At 47.4% G+C, this 11,891-nt stretch overlaps 4 protein-coding genes across 4 annotated transcripts; 3 read left to right on the top strand and 1 right to left on the bottom strand.

Moving 5' to 3' along the window:
• The first annotated feature begins 554 nt into the window (after window positions 1-554).
• Window positions 555-4,492, top strand: LOC6726733 (coiled-coil domain-containing protein 39). Its single transcript, XM_002102108.4, has 4 exons — window positions 555-898; window positions 957-1,104; window positions 1,253-3,061; window positions 3,372-4,492. The coding sequence occupies exons 1-4, from the start codon at window positions 647-649 to the stop codon at window positions 4,064-4,066; spliced, it is 2,904 nt and encodes a 967-aa protein (XP_002102144.1). The 5' UTR covers window positions 555-646; the 3' UTR covers window positions 4,067-4,492.
• Window positions 4,493-4,915: 423 nt separating this feature from the next.
• Window positions 4,916-7,564, top strand: LOC6726732 (zinc finger protein 628). The gene is made up of 3 exons (XM_002102107.4): window positions 4,916-5,679; window positions 6,243-6,840; window positions 6,938-7,564. The coding sequence occupies exons 1-3, from the start codon at window positions 5,224-5,226 to the stop codon at window positions 7,447-7,449; spliced, it is 1,566 nt and encodes a 521-aa protein (XP_002102143.1). The 5' UTR covers window positions 4,916-5,223; the 3' UTR covers window positions 7,450-7,564.
• A 244-nt stretch (window positions 7,565-7,808) lies between these two features.
• On the bottom strand, window positions 7,809-9,734 carry LOC6726731 (RNA polymerase II-associated factor 1 homolog). The gene is made up of 3 exons (XM_002102106.4): window positions 9,519-9,734; window positions 8,493-9,459; window positions 7,809-8,433 (listed from the first exon to the last, which is right to left on the bottom strand). The coding sequence occupies exons 1-3, from the start codon at window positions 9,590-9,592 to the stop codon at window positions 7,858-7,860; spliced, it is 1,617 nt and encodes a 538-aa protein (XP_002102142.1). The 5' UTR covers window positions 9,593-9,734; the 3' UTR covers window positions 7,809-7,857.
• Window positions 9,735-10,238: 504 nt separating this feature from the next.
• On the top strand, window positions 10,239-10,812 carry LOC6726730. The gene has a single exon (XM_002102105.4). It carries the CDS (start codon window positions 10,276-10,278, stop codon window positions 10,648-10,650), a length of 375 nt encoding a protein of 124 aa, XP_002102141.2. The 5' UTR covers window positions 10,239-10,275; the 3' UTR covers window positions 10,651-10,812.
• Window positions 10,813-11,891: the final 1,079 nt, after the last annotated feature.

Raw genomic sequence — 11,891 nt, 5'->3', positions numbered from 1 at the left:
AGTTATGAAAATTAATGACCGACGTTTCTTGTGGAAATTGATCTGAAGGATAGATGGTCTCCATAAAGTGGAAATTGTATATAGCTTCTTTCAACGCGATATTTGCTCTTGCATCGTTGTTAATTCGATTGTTCAATTTAATAAATTAAAATTTTGTTAGTGCGCAATCTCAGAAGCAGTTGCCTTGCATACTTGCATATCTGTATCTCCATCGCAATACCAATATCTTAGAAACGCGTGTCTAAAAGTCAAGGAGCTCGATTGCGAGTATGGCATCCTAACTTCTGAAAAAAGTTATTTTCTCATTTTTCAACGGGTTTCCCATGTAGCTGCATATGTTTTATATTGCATAAAAAATTCAGCTTGTTTTATTTTCTTTTGCAAAGCCATGTAATATTTTCATAAACAAACGTATTTATTTAGTTACCATGACTTTCGTGCTAAAGAAGCATTCAGATATTGATATTTTCAGAATGGTTACGCCGTTCAATCGACGTTGTTATTGGTAGCTGGTCTTTTCTGGTTGTCACTTAGACGGAAATGAAGACTTAGGGTGCCCTGAGTTGTTTTTACACTTTAACATCAGTGGCAATTGTGAAGTTTTCCTATTTAGTTCGGCCTAGCTGAGAGGCTAATCTCTAACACGATGAATCGCACCGACGACATGAAGAATGCCTCGCTGAACGACTACAAGCTGGAAGCGATGGTTTCCGTCGGCTGGGCGGTGGACTCGGACATTCCAATGGCGAGTGCCGAGAACCTGGCCATCCTAAAGGAACTGACTGCTCTGCGGGCGCTGAAGCTGGAGCTGCAGCAGCACATGAACTCGCTGGACGAGCGCGAGAGGGCAGTGGAGCGACACACGCGCAACATTGAGGGCACTATTCAGCAGAATCTGGTATGCTATATATGTGGCTATATGCTCGATCTGGCAGTCATTTCTTCGTACCGCCTAGACACTGTACAGCTCCCTGAAGGATGATGTTATCAAGGAGGCGCACAACGTCCAGCTTGTGATCTTGGAGCGCAACAAGATCAAGGAGGATCTGCGGAAGAATAACAAGGAGCTGGAGGAGTACACTGAGTACGTCAAAGTCACTGAGCGTAAGTGAAATCAAAATGGGAAACTAAACCAATTTGCTGGTTATTATGCGCACTAGAGTTATGTAATGCCAAGTCTACTAACTAACCAGCTATTATATATCATTTGATGATACATGTGCAATTTCCTTTTTGTTTGTCCCATGACCAGGAAAGATTTGCCAGAGCAAGCGCGAGATCGATGAGCTGACTTCCCGCATCAAGTCGGCCAAGACTACCTTGGTTGAGTGGACAGAGGCCATGGAAGACGGAAACAAGGGCTACCAGCTAATCGAAAAGTACTACCTGGATGACCAGCAGAAGGCACGGGAGCTGAACATCAAGCGCCAGCTTTTGCAGGCGGACATCGACAAGCGGCGCAAGCAGGTGGTGCTCCTCTATGACGAGCAAATGACGCTGGAGAAGAATCTGGAGCGGACCGCTTGTCTGTACAGGTCTGCCCACGCGGAACGCCGCCAGATGGTGGAGACGTGGAAGAGCGCCGTGAACCAGATGACCCAGCGAGAGCACGACATTCAGCGCAGCGAGATAGAGTGTGCGGAGCTCGCCCAGAAAGCCCAGCAGACGGCTCAGACCTACAAGGAGTACGATAACCAGCTAACCGAGGTCATCGAAAACAACCGCCAGGTGGAGCTCACGATCGAGTCCCTCAACGAGGAAAGCTCCGACATGAAAAACCAAATCCAGATCCTGATTGATGCCACATTACTGAAGGAGCGCGAGATCGACGGACTGCGTCGGGAACTGGAGAACCTATCGAACCGGGTGCACCTACAGCGCATGGAAAACCGCAGTCAGATGAAAAAGCGCGATGAGAAGGCCAAGGAGTTGGAGAACTTCGCCTCGGTGATGGAGAAGGTTAACGCTCGGCTGAAGTCTGTACAGAACAAGGCCCTCAATGCGGAGCAGCGGCTGCATATTCTGGAGGAGATGATGCAGGCGGAGGAGACGGCTCTGCGAAACCTGGACAAGGAGCAGGAGAAGGTCAACGAGATGCTGTACCGCACCCAGAGGCAGGTCATCGAGCTGCAGGACGAGGAGAAGGTCCTGAAGGTGCAGAACGACTCGCTCAACTCCAACCTGGCAGCCATCAAGCGCAATCAGCAGCAGGTCAATCACGAACTGAAGCGGCAGACGGAGATCCACTACAGCCTGTCCTTTAAGTGCTTGGAGGCGGAGCGGCGTCTCGCCGAGATCAAGGGTCTGGCAGATGACCCCGAGGTGGAGGCCACTAACATGGCCCGGCTTAACACCCTGGAGCAGGAGTTTGAGAAGTTGCAACGCCTCATAGCCACCACGGAGGCGCAGAACAAGAAGCTAAACTACAACATGAACAACCTGGTCGTCCAGTACAACGCCGACGAGAAGGAGCTCGAAATGGTCAGGTTCAAGATCAAGGAGGCCCAGGTCTACTGCGAGGGCACCGTCAAGAGACTGCGCCAGATTCGCTACGAGAATTCCGAGCTCATAGTCGACCTCAACATGGTCAAGATGCGCTGCAGCGACCTGGAGGTTGGCATCGGGGGCTGCGAGCAGGGCACCTACGACCTAGAGCAGCACCGCCTCGCCTTCCGTCGCGCCATCAAAGACCGCACCGTCGAGCTTCGCAGCCAAGAGGACGTGCTCCTGCTCAAGAAGAAGCATCTTAACGAGGAGCTCAGCACCCTGCGAGCTGACCTCGGGGAGCGGAAGAAGCAGATTGAGGCGATGAAGGCGCGCTTTGAACTTACCGCCCAATTGCTCGGCAAAAACGAAGACGGCTCCATCATGACCAGCACTCAGCTGAAGGTGGTGAGCGCCCAGGAGCGCCAGATGCTGGCCGACGAGGGCGACGCCCTCAACAAGAAGGTTCTCAAGGCTGAGAAGGAAGTGGTCGCCCTGGAGAACACACTGCGCCAGTTCGACAAATCGAACGATAACTACCGCAAAACATTCCGATCTGTGGACGAAAACTCGAAGGGTGAGTAATAAATACCATTCAATTTCAACCATTCAAAGGGTTACTAGTACCCATTCATATTAGCCACATTGCTCCAATTTTGATGTTCAATAACACTTTTTAACTACTTTTAACTAAAACGTCGAATTTCCGTGACTGGTGAAGATATTCAATAGGTAAAGTTAAGGTTTCCGGCCCTTAAAGACTAGAAATTCTTGATCAAGATCACTATCTGAGTCGATCTGGCCATGTTCGTCCGTTCATCTATCCATCTGTCCGTCTTTCTGTATCTATTTATATATATACTATATATAATACCTTTAAATTCCAGATCGCGAGCGGGCCGAACTGGAGCTGAAGGAACTTGAGGCGGCCTACTGCCGCGAGCTGGAAAAACTGAAGATTCTCAGGTGCAAGGCACAGCACTACCAGCAGAAGCACGCAGCCCAGCGAGCGGAGGAGGATGACCTGATTTCCAAAATAGAGAAGGCGAAGGCTAGTCGGGCGGAGCACTCCGCAGTTCTGGAGAAGATCGAGCGCGAACTGGATGACCAGCGAATGAAGCTGGACAGGGCCAATCGAGAGATCCGGACGCAGTTGCGGGAGATCAAGGCGCGACCCTTTAGCGAGGAGTACCTGGCGCAGTTCGAGCGGGATCTGACTCTACAGGAGCTGGAGGCGCGTAACACCAAGGCGCTGAACATGATCACCGATCTGGCGAACAGCGACGAGAGCGGCACGGATATAATTGGAATCCTCCTGCGAAAGGGAATCAAGTTGCCGATGCACCTGAAGCGCACGTGCAGCCGCTTGTCCTGGAACAGCAGCTCCTCCGCCAAGTCCTCGCAGGGCCAGGACACCGCCTCCTACCTCAATGTCAAGGGCAAGAAGTTCTCCTGCGACGGGGCTAGTGCCCGGTCCTCCGTCTCCGACATGAGCTCCCTCAAGGACGACACCTCCTCCACAACCTCCCACTCCGGCCTGAGCATCATATCGCTTGAGTTGCCCTTGCCGAAGAAAAAATAATAATCGAAAATATATTTATTTATCATTCCGTTCGATATCCGATGATCTCAACCCGTATGCTCGTGTCTTCACGTGTTGGCATCGCAGTGTTTACAAATTGACCATCTAAACGAAACAGCGAATAAAATGCGTTGCCCAAGCGGGTCAAAACAAGAGAGCATTGCGGCCATAAAAATAGCTCACAGCGATTCTTCAGTGGGGGTATAGCTCGGTGCACATACAGACATGTGTGTCTAGGCGACCGCTTGTTCAGATAGCTGACTAGCAAATACTCTACCAAGGTACTACACAAAATATATTAGCTGACATCTTTTGATCAGATCTCAAGCAAGTTCATTACTGCATAAAGATTTAGGCGGATATGCTATTAAATCTTAAATATTCTTAAGCTTCGTATTTTCCTAATAAAAATATATATTATATTAATACTTTCTCAGTTCTTATTTGCGAAAATGAAATTAATTATCTTTACTGGAACGAAACTAAAATAGAAAGAAATCTCCAATAAGAGTAGATTTTAGTGAGTTTACTCGTAATGGAGTGCTTAAAAAAATGGAGCTACAATTGCAGTAACCCATTTTCCAATTGGATATTGGCTGAAAAGCCAATTATAGAACCAATCTGGCCATAATGATAGATAGCCAGATAAGTCCCGCAAATCGCATGTGGCCATCTCAGCGGATTGCCCCTGCGCATCGTGCGTTACAAAGACTAGAACGAAGGCTATATGGCCGCCAGTGCAACATATATCGGCCAGAAATAATTCTACATATAGTATATAGCCGTGCTCAGAGCTATATTTCGAAATGAGCTACCCAGAGACAGGGAGAGAAGAGACCGCCTTGTTCGAGAGATGGGTTTTCGGTGCTACGAGTGTTCCCGAAAGTCTTCTTGGCGATTCGTCGATCCGCGCCGGGCATTTCATTATTTTTCATTATTTCGTTAGCTGGCATCGGTGCCGAGAGAACTCAGATTGCTGGGCCCAAAAGTTTTCAAAAATCTTCACTTGCTGGTATTTTTAGAAAATTCTGAAAGCAAAAAGACTAGGCAGTCTGGGAATGGACTGCTCCTGAATAGATGATCGCCGACCAAACAGGAGGATTATCCCAATAGGAGGTGAAGCATTTGCATAAGATTCGATCGAGCGCGCTTTCGAAATGTGTTCCACCTCGGTGCTGTGTCCGCTCTGCGCGGTGCCCAGTTTCGGCAGTATTGACGCACTGCAGCAGAGGCTGATCAAGGCGGCCAACGGCCCACTGGCCTGTCCCTTTGCCAACTGCAAGGAGCTCTTCCTGGGGCTGGACAAGCTCACCATCCACCTGTTCTCGCACACCAGTCTGATGGCTCAGGAGGGAAACGAGAGTCCAGCGAATGGCCAGGCCGCCTCGTCCCGCGGCTTTCATGCCGCAGCTCAGCCCAAACGGAGGGCCAAGCGAACCAGGTCCAAGCCCGCTGTCCCACCCCCACCGCCTGTGCCGCCCACTCCGCCCGCCCACTGCGACATTTGCGAGTTCAGTTTCCGGAATACCGAGCTGAGGGACATGCACGTCCGCTTAGTCCACGAAAATGCGGAGGGAGAGCCCAAGCAAAAGGAGCCTCAACAGAAGGAGCCGGTAACTATTAGCTATGTACATACATACATACATATATTAAGTGCTATTATCTATATAGGAGTTTCGTAATGCTGTTAGATTGAGCACTTTAGCATATTCTTATATCGATATTGCATAGAATCTGTTTTTATTGCTCACTGGCATCGAAAAAAATCATTCCTAAAAAGGTCAAACATTTACATTGTATCTTCAACAAAAGTTTGACGTAATTAAAATGAACATCAACAAAAAAGAAAGCTATACACTCTTATATTTTAAAAACAACTGATGTACATACATATGTATGTACATCGTTAGATATGTACATATATCGTTCCCATTATTTTCCATAAATTTTCCAACTGTTCCTATGACTATGTAAATATATGATAGATATACATTTGTTTTTGATCAGTTTATAACCGTAACTTTGTGATGATATAGTGAATGAAACAAGATTTCTGTGCATAAATTTCATAGCTTTAAGACTGAGGGACAGACGGTAATATAATGGAATATTGGGGCATAAGGACATATGATGAATGGATAATTATAAGTGAAATTCCGATTATTGCTTCATACAGGATCAGGAGCCCTACAAGTGCCATCTCTGCTCCAAGACGTTCCGCATGAAGGGCTCCCTTCGCATCCACCTGAAAGTAGTGCACATGATGGGCGTGCCCTGCTCCAATCCCAATCCCAGTCCCACACCCGCTCCCACCACCAGTGCAGTTAGTGCCTCGCCCAAGCTGAGCATTTGCGATCGCATTCGACACACAGAGCCTGGAGCCCTTGGCAACGGAAACAACTCCACGTGCACCGCATCCCAGCCATACGCGCTGAGTGGTGCGCTGAGCATGCTCCAGCAGTCCCCCAGCTCGCCGGAGTCGGGCACGGCCACACCGAAGCTATGGGAGTGCGACGTGTGCAGCAAGTCCTTCACCACCAAGTACTTTCTGAAGAAGCACAAGCGGCTCCACACCGGCGAGATGCCGTACACGTGCGAGATCTGCGCCCGGACCTTCACCTTCCAGCAGTCGTACCACAAGCATTTGCTCTACCACAGCGAGGTAAAGCCCCATGTCTGCGGGGTTTGTGGACGCGCCTTTAAGGAACTGTCTACGCTGCATAACCACCAGAGGATCCACAGCGGCGAAAAGCCCTTCAAGTGCGAAGTCTGCGGTGAGTATAGATTTGCCTTATCTGCTTTAAATGGAGGAGAGGAATACCTTCTTTTCCGAGTCACTCTATCTCTAACTTTTTCGTATTTCGTTCACAGGCAAGTGTTTCCGGCAGCGAGTCTCCTTCCTTGTCCACACACGCATCCACACGGGAGTGATGCCCTACAAGTGCGAGCTCTGCCAGAAGACGTTCAGGTACAAGGTCAGCCAAAGGACCCATCGATGTCCCACCGAGGAGGCCCAGACACCGGAGCAGCTGATCAAGGCATTCCTGGAGGGCAACGACTCACCCACCCAGCCTTCACCAGCGAGCGCCGAAATAGCTGCCATCAACAGCAGCTCGATTGCGGATCCGGAGCAGGAGGCACTGCTTTCGCAGTCAATCGACGACATTGTCGTTGAGCAGTGCCAGAAGCTGGGCATCTGTGGTGTGGAGCCGCGGGAGGAGGGACAGCTCATATCCCTACAGCCGGTTGCGGTCGTACACTTCAGCGGGAACGGCTCTCCGCTGCAGCAACTCCAGAACTTGAGAATCTACTCGCCACAACAAACGGAGCTACCCAGTTCCGATGGCGAGGTCTTCCAGCGCTTTTTGATGGACGCCACGTAGTTGGAACGAAGATGCATATATCCACTTAATTTATACCCTTTTATATCATTTTACATTGTTCGCACTTCACCAAAGGCGATCTAATCAATTCCTAAGCACTCCCTAAGAAAAACCTCTTAATTAGACCTTTTTGTGAGGATATTATTTGGTTCTTAGTTGTTTTCTCAGACAGTTTAGTGATGAGATGGTGCAGCCAAGTGTAAATCGGCAAGGACCCGACTTGGTTGCAATACATCAACATCTAATAGAAATTATGTTTAACTGCCGTTTTTATTTAAAACTATTCTGGGCAACGAACATGAGCTCTGAATTGAGGCGAATATAATATTAAATCAAGTTAATTCAGTTCTCAAATGTACTTGGTTGATTATAAACTTATTTATTATGAACGCCATTTTTTATAATTATTCATTCGTCTGAGCCGCTTCCAGAACTGGATCCTGAACCCGAGGGCGAGCCACTGCGAGACCGGCTGGGCGATCGCGATCCAGAGCCAGATCTGGAGCCCGAACGGGATCGGGAACCGGACTTGGATCGCGACCGAGAACGAGACCGAGAGCCGGACTTTGAACGGGATCGGGAACGCGATACCGATCTCGATCTGGATCCGGACTTCTGGGATCCTGCCGGCGAATTCGTGCGTGATCTGGAGCCGCTACCAGACCGAGAACCAGACTTTGAGCGGCTGCTGGCCCGAGAGCCGGAGCCAGATCCCGATCCTGAACTGGACCCGCTGTGAGTTCGACTCCGAGAACGGGACTGTCGATCGCGGGCTACCTGGGCGGGTGAGTCCGCTCCAGATGCTGCCTGTGCGCCACCAGCTGCGTCCTCACTCGCCTTCTCCGTCTCGCCTATGATTTGCATTTGCTCCTCTTCCCTCACTTCCTCCACAATCTCCTCCTCCTCGCCAGGAACTTCTAGCTGGCGCTCGCGATAGCGCTGCATACGATGCTCCATGCTGTCCAACGGACGATGCTTGACAACCTGGAAGAAATATTACAAGTTAAAGATCGCCATAGATGAATGTACAAAAATATATTTACCAGCTTGGTGTTGTTGGGTTGCTGGCCAACCTTAACGCGACGCTTGTTAAGGCGCACACGGGTTTCCAGCTCGTTGTAGTAGATGCCGTCCTGCCGCATCACGAAGAAGTAGTTTTCTTCGTAGCCCTTGGAAGCTTTGGTCTTCACGTTCCAGTTGTATTCTCGAGCGATCTTGTACTCGTACTCCTCCTCCTCCTTGTACAGCTCGCCATTGATGAAGTCTGTACGGCGTTTCTCCAGCGTCTGCTCTGTGGGCAGGAAGTAGGCGACAAACTGTTCGCCGCTCTCGTCCATCACACCACGAATCATGGCCTGCGACATCTCCTCCAGCTGGGCGGGCACGTTCTTGCCCGCAGGAGCCGGATCACTGTCAAATATGACCTGGGCGCACGGGAACTTCCAGTTGGTGAAGTCGGGGAAGATAGGCAGTACCTCCACTGGCACCACATTGGGCTTGGAATAGTGCTTGGTAATTTCGCTCTTTGTGTCGCTGAAGGTCTTCTCGATGGCCTTGATCTGGGCTTCGCGGTCCAGGTAGAGAGTCTCCTCCCGAAGCGACTTCTTGACGTTATAACCGACCTTGGCCTCGATGTTCTCCAGGTTCTGGGGCTGGAAGCGCGTCTGCTCGGTGGAGATGTACTCGGATTTGCGCAACCATGACACCGTCCTCGAGTGCTGGCGCGAACGCACAGAGTCTGTGGGCGTCAGGGTCTCCTCCTCCAGCAGTTTTTCATCGGCGGGGTCCAGTAGCGTCATGGAATCGGCCTGGTAGAGCTCCCGGTTAATCAGGTCCACCGTGACACCCAAATCATGTTCCGTCAGCACGTCATACTTGAAGTTACGCTCTAGGGACGTTGGGTTGTACTGCACGAAGCGGTGGCTGTCGAAGGGGTACTGCAGAAACTTCAGATCGAAGGGTATGTCCGGCAGGTTGTTTCCATACTTCACGCGGCAGATGATCTCGGATCTGCAAGGTTGCACATTAGTCTGAGTATCTGGCGTCTGTTTGGGGATCTGTTCACTTACTTGCGCTCCGTTTGCCGCTGGGGTCGCTTTTCGGCGGCACTGTTTACCGCCGAATTGTTGATCGTGGGTGGCATTGTGGCTTCCAACAGGTAATTCAGCTTAAGTCCCTGTTTGGTTGCGTTTTTAGTCCATTTATTGGCCAAATATAAAAATCCTCAAATCTGCGCTTGGCAGTGTGACCGTACTTGACCGGTACGATAATACCTTCAGTAAAAAAATACTATATTTCCGGGGACTCAAAAGCAACATCCGCATCATTGTGCAGTTATGACACAACATCTATTCAAAATTTCAATTCTACAACTAAAAAAATGGATGATGCATGTGAGATGCCGTGATAGATAATCAACTAGTTTTTGTTCCTGCAAGTTTTTATCAATTAGTCAAAACCAATTTGACCATGCCCACTATAACGCCCACAAGCTGCAAAGCAACGTTTAAAAACGTTTGGTATTTTTTTATACTTTTTGATTTTACTGTTAGTCGAGAAAATTCTATTTAAAATGGATCCGATCCTGATTACGAATGTCTGCTAGACATTTGAAAAAATAATAATGATTAGTGTATATAAAGTAATTGATAATAAAAAGCTCACGCACTCTCTCTCTCGATGAATATAAAAATGTTCTCAGTGTTTCTTCGAATTTATCGCCCCATTTGCCATAAGCCGTCTAATTTCCAATAAGTCACAGATCATTATCGCTGTTTATTTTCTTTTTTTCAATAATATCCAATCTGTGTCTGCCTGTAACGAAACATGTCTAGTTTCCTTTTGGCTATTTTCATTTTAATGGCGCTTAGAACCTCAGAGTCTTCTGAAACTGCAAACCCACTTGGAAACGAGCCCGATCCATTATATATGAAGCTGGTGGATCCCATGGCAGCAGGAGAATCACCTAACAGGATGATTAAGGATCAGAAAGATATAGGCCTTAAGCCAACTAGCAGTAGCGAAGAGCTCCGAAAATTGCCAAAAGCGCGAGGTCGACAGAAGAGATTCATTCGGAATCCAAACTATGTGAAAGCTAACGAATTCTTTGATAAGATGATAAGCAGTGAGTACGTAAGTAAGCGGTATAAGGATCTTCCGCCGCCTCACCCGGGATTTGGAGAGGAACAACCGCCAGCATGAACATATAGCCAGTGGAATCTGTGAAATTTTCCTGTTGGCACATCACATTATAGCCCATATAAGGGTGTCCATAATGACTGGGAAATTGCCAAAGTAAACAGTATCAGCTCCACGGATTCCCAATGCAAATAAACACAAAGCACAATAAATCGAATTAGCAGCAAATATTATCCCTCTTCTCTTTTGTAGACAAAATTTGATTGTCACCTGTTTTGTTGTGGCGTTTGTTTAAAAGGTATCACTTAGTTGGAAGCTGCGAAAATCCGGGCGGGAGTTCAATAACAAGGTTAAGCGCAAAGGAATAGATCTTTGCGATTTTCATAGGTTTATTTACATCGGATATTAGCGCGGAGACGACTTTGCAAAATAATCGTCACAAGAAATTAGCACACATTCGTTGATTGATCGCATAGCATAGGTAGAAAATTAAGAAATCACGGGAAATTTGTCATCGCTGAGCATAGATATTGGGGTGTTCAGAAAGTTTTGGATGAGTTGAAGAAGAATTTCTAGTTTATTTCCCACACGTTTAAAAGTTAACATTTAATTAATAAGTTGCTTAACTGAATCGATTTAAGAGTACCATTTGATATCCGCACAATGTTTCCTTTTTGATGTATAAAAACATTTAACTTAAATGTCTTATCAATGGAATATGCATTTTATTTTATAAAAATGGTTATATTTGAAGAAAGTCTTTGCAGCATTTCAAACTAAAACCACGATTATAACTTTACTTCATCACTAACTATCTATCAATAAGAACTAAAGCCTTTATACTCTAATTGAGATTTGAATTCGGAAATTAACGTTCCTTTTATATTCAAATCGGCAGTTATTAGGGAATACAAGAATTTAGAGGACTTTTGCAATCTTCCGTAATGAGTAGAAATTCCACTTTAAATGAATATTATATTCCTTAAATATCTTATGTCATAGGTATCTTTTTAAAAGGCTTGGGAACTACTTTTGCCTACGTCATCGAACAATCGGTCTTTCGAGGAGTTTGCCGAAAAAACGTGTCACGCTTTTGGCCTTTTGTTTTTGCCAGCATTATTAATTACTGTCAATTAGTAATTATTGTTTAATTAATGCATCACATGATGGCGAGGAAAGCCAACTGGCGAACCAGTTAAGTTAGGACGTGAAATCAGCTGGCCACTCAATTTGGCCAAAATAAGCCACGGAGCTGCAAATCAATTGAGCATGCGCAGCGTGCCGAGTTAAAAGTTTCCGTGCTC

This window comes from Drosophila simulans, chromosome 3R (assembly GCF_016746395.2).
Source record: "Drosophila simulans strain w501 chromosome 3R, Prin_Dsim_3.1, whole genome shotgun sequence".
Classification (NCBI taxonomy): Eukaryota; Metazoa; Arthropoda; class Insecta; order Diptera; family Drosophilidae; genus Drosophila; species Drosophila simulans.
This window is presented reverse-complemented; position numbering and strand designations above follow the sequence as displayed.

Excerpts from the sequence above, each read along its gene's own strand:
- LOC6726733 (XM_002102108.4), top strand. The coding sequence starts at position 647 with ATGAATCGCACCGACGACATGAAGAATGCCTCGCTGAACGACTACAAG. Across the intron at positions 899-956 it reads GCACTATTCAGCAGAATCTG|ACACTGTACAGCTCCCTGAA; the intron begins GTATGCTATATA and ends CGTACCGCCTAG. Across the intron at positions 1,105-1,252 it reads GTACGTCAAAGTCACTGAGC|GAAAGATTTGCCAGAGCAAG; the intron begins GTAAGTGAAATC and ends TCCCATGACCAG.
- LOC6726732 (XM_002102107.4), top strand. The coding sequence starts at position 5,224 with ATGTGTTCCACCTCGGTGCTGTGTCCGCTCTGCGCGGTGCCCAGTTTC. Across the intron at positions 5,680-6,242 it reads AGCCTCAACAGAAGGAGCCG|GATCAGGAGCCCTACAAGTG; the intron begins GTAACTATTAGC and ends TGCTTCATACAG. Across the intron at positions 6,841-6,937 it reads CTTCAAGTGCGAAGTCTGCG|GCAAGTGTTTCCGGCAGCGA; the intron begins GTGAGTATAGAT and ends TTTCGTTCACAG.
- LOC6726731 (XM_002102106.4), bottom strand. The coding sequence starts at position 9,592 with ATGCCACCCACGATCAACAATTCGGCGGTAAACAGTGCCGCCGAAAAG. Across the intron at positions 9,460-9,518 it reads CAGCGGCAAACGGAGCGCAA|ATCCGAGATCATCTGCCGCG; the intron begins GTAAGTGAACAG and ends GCAACCTTGCAG. Across the intron at positions 8,434-8,492 it reads AACCCAACAACACCAAGCTG|GTTGTCAAGCATCGTCCGTT; the intron begins GTAAATATATTT and ends TATTTCTTCCAG.
- LOC6726730 (XM_002102105.4), top strand. The coding sequence starts at position 10,276 with ATGTCTAGTTTCCTTTTGGCTATTTTCATTTTAATGGCGCTTAGAACC.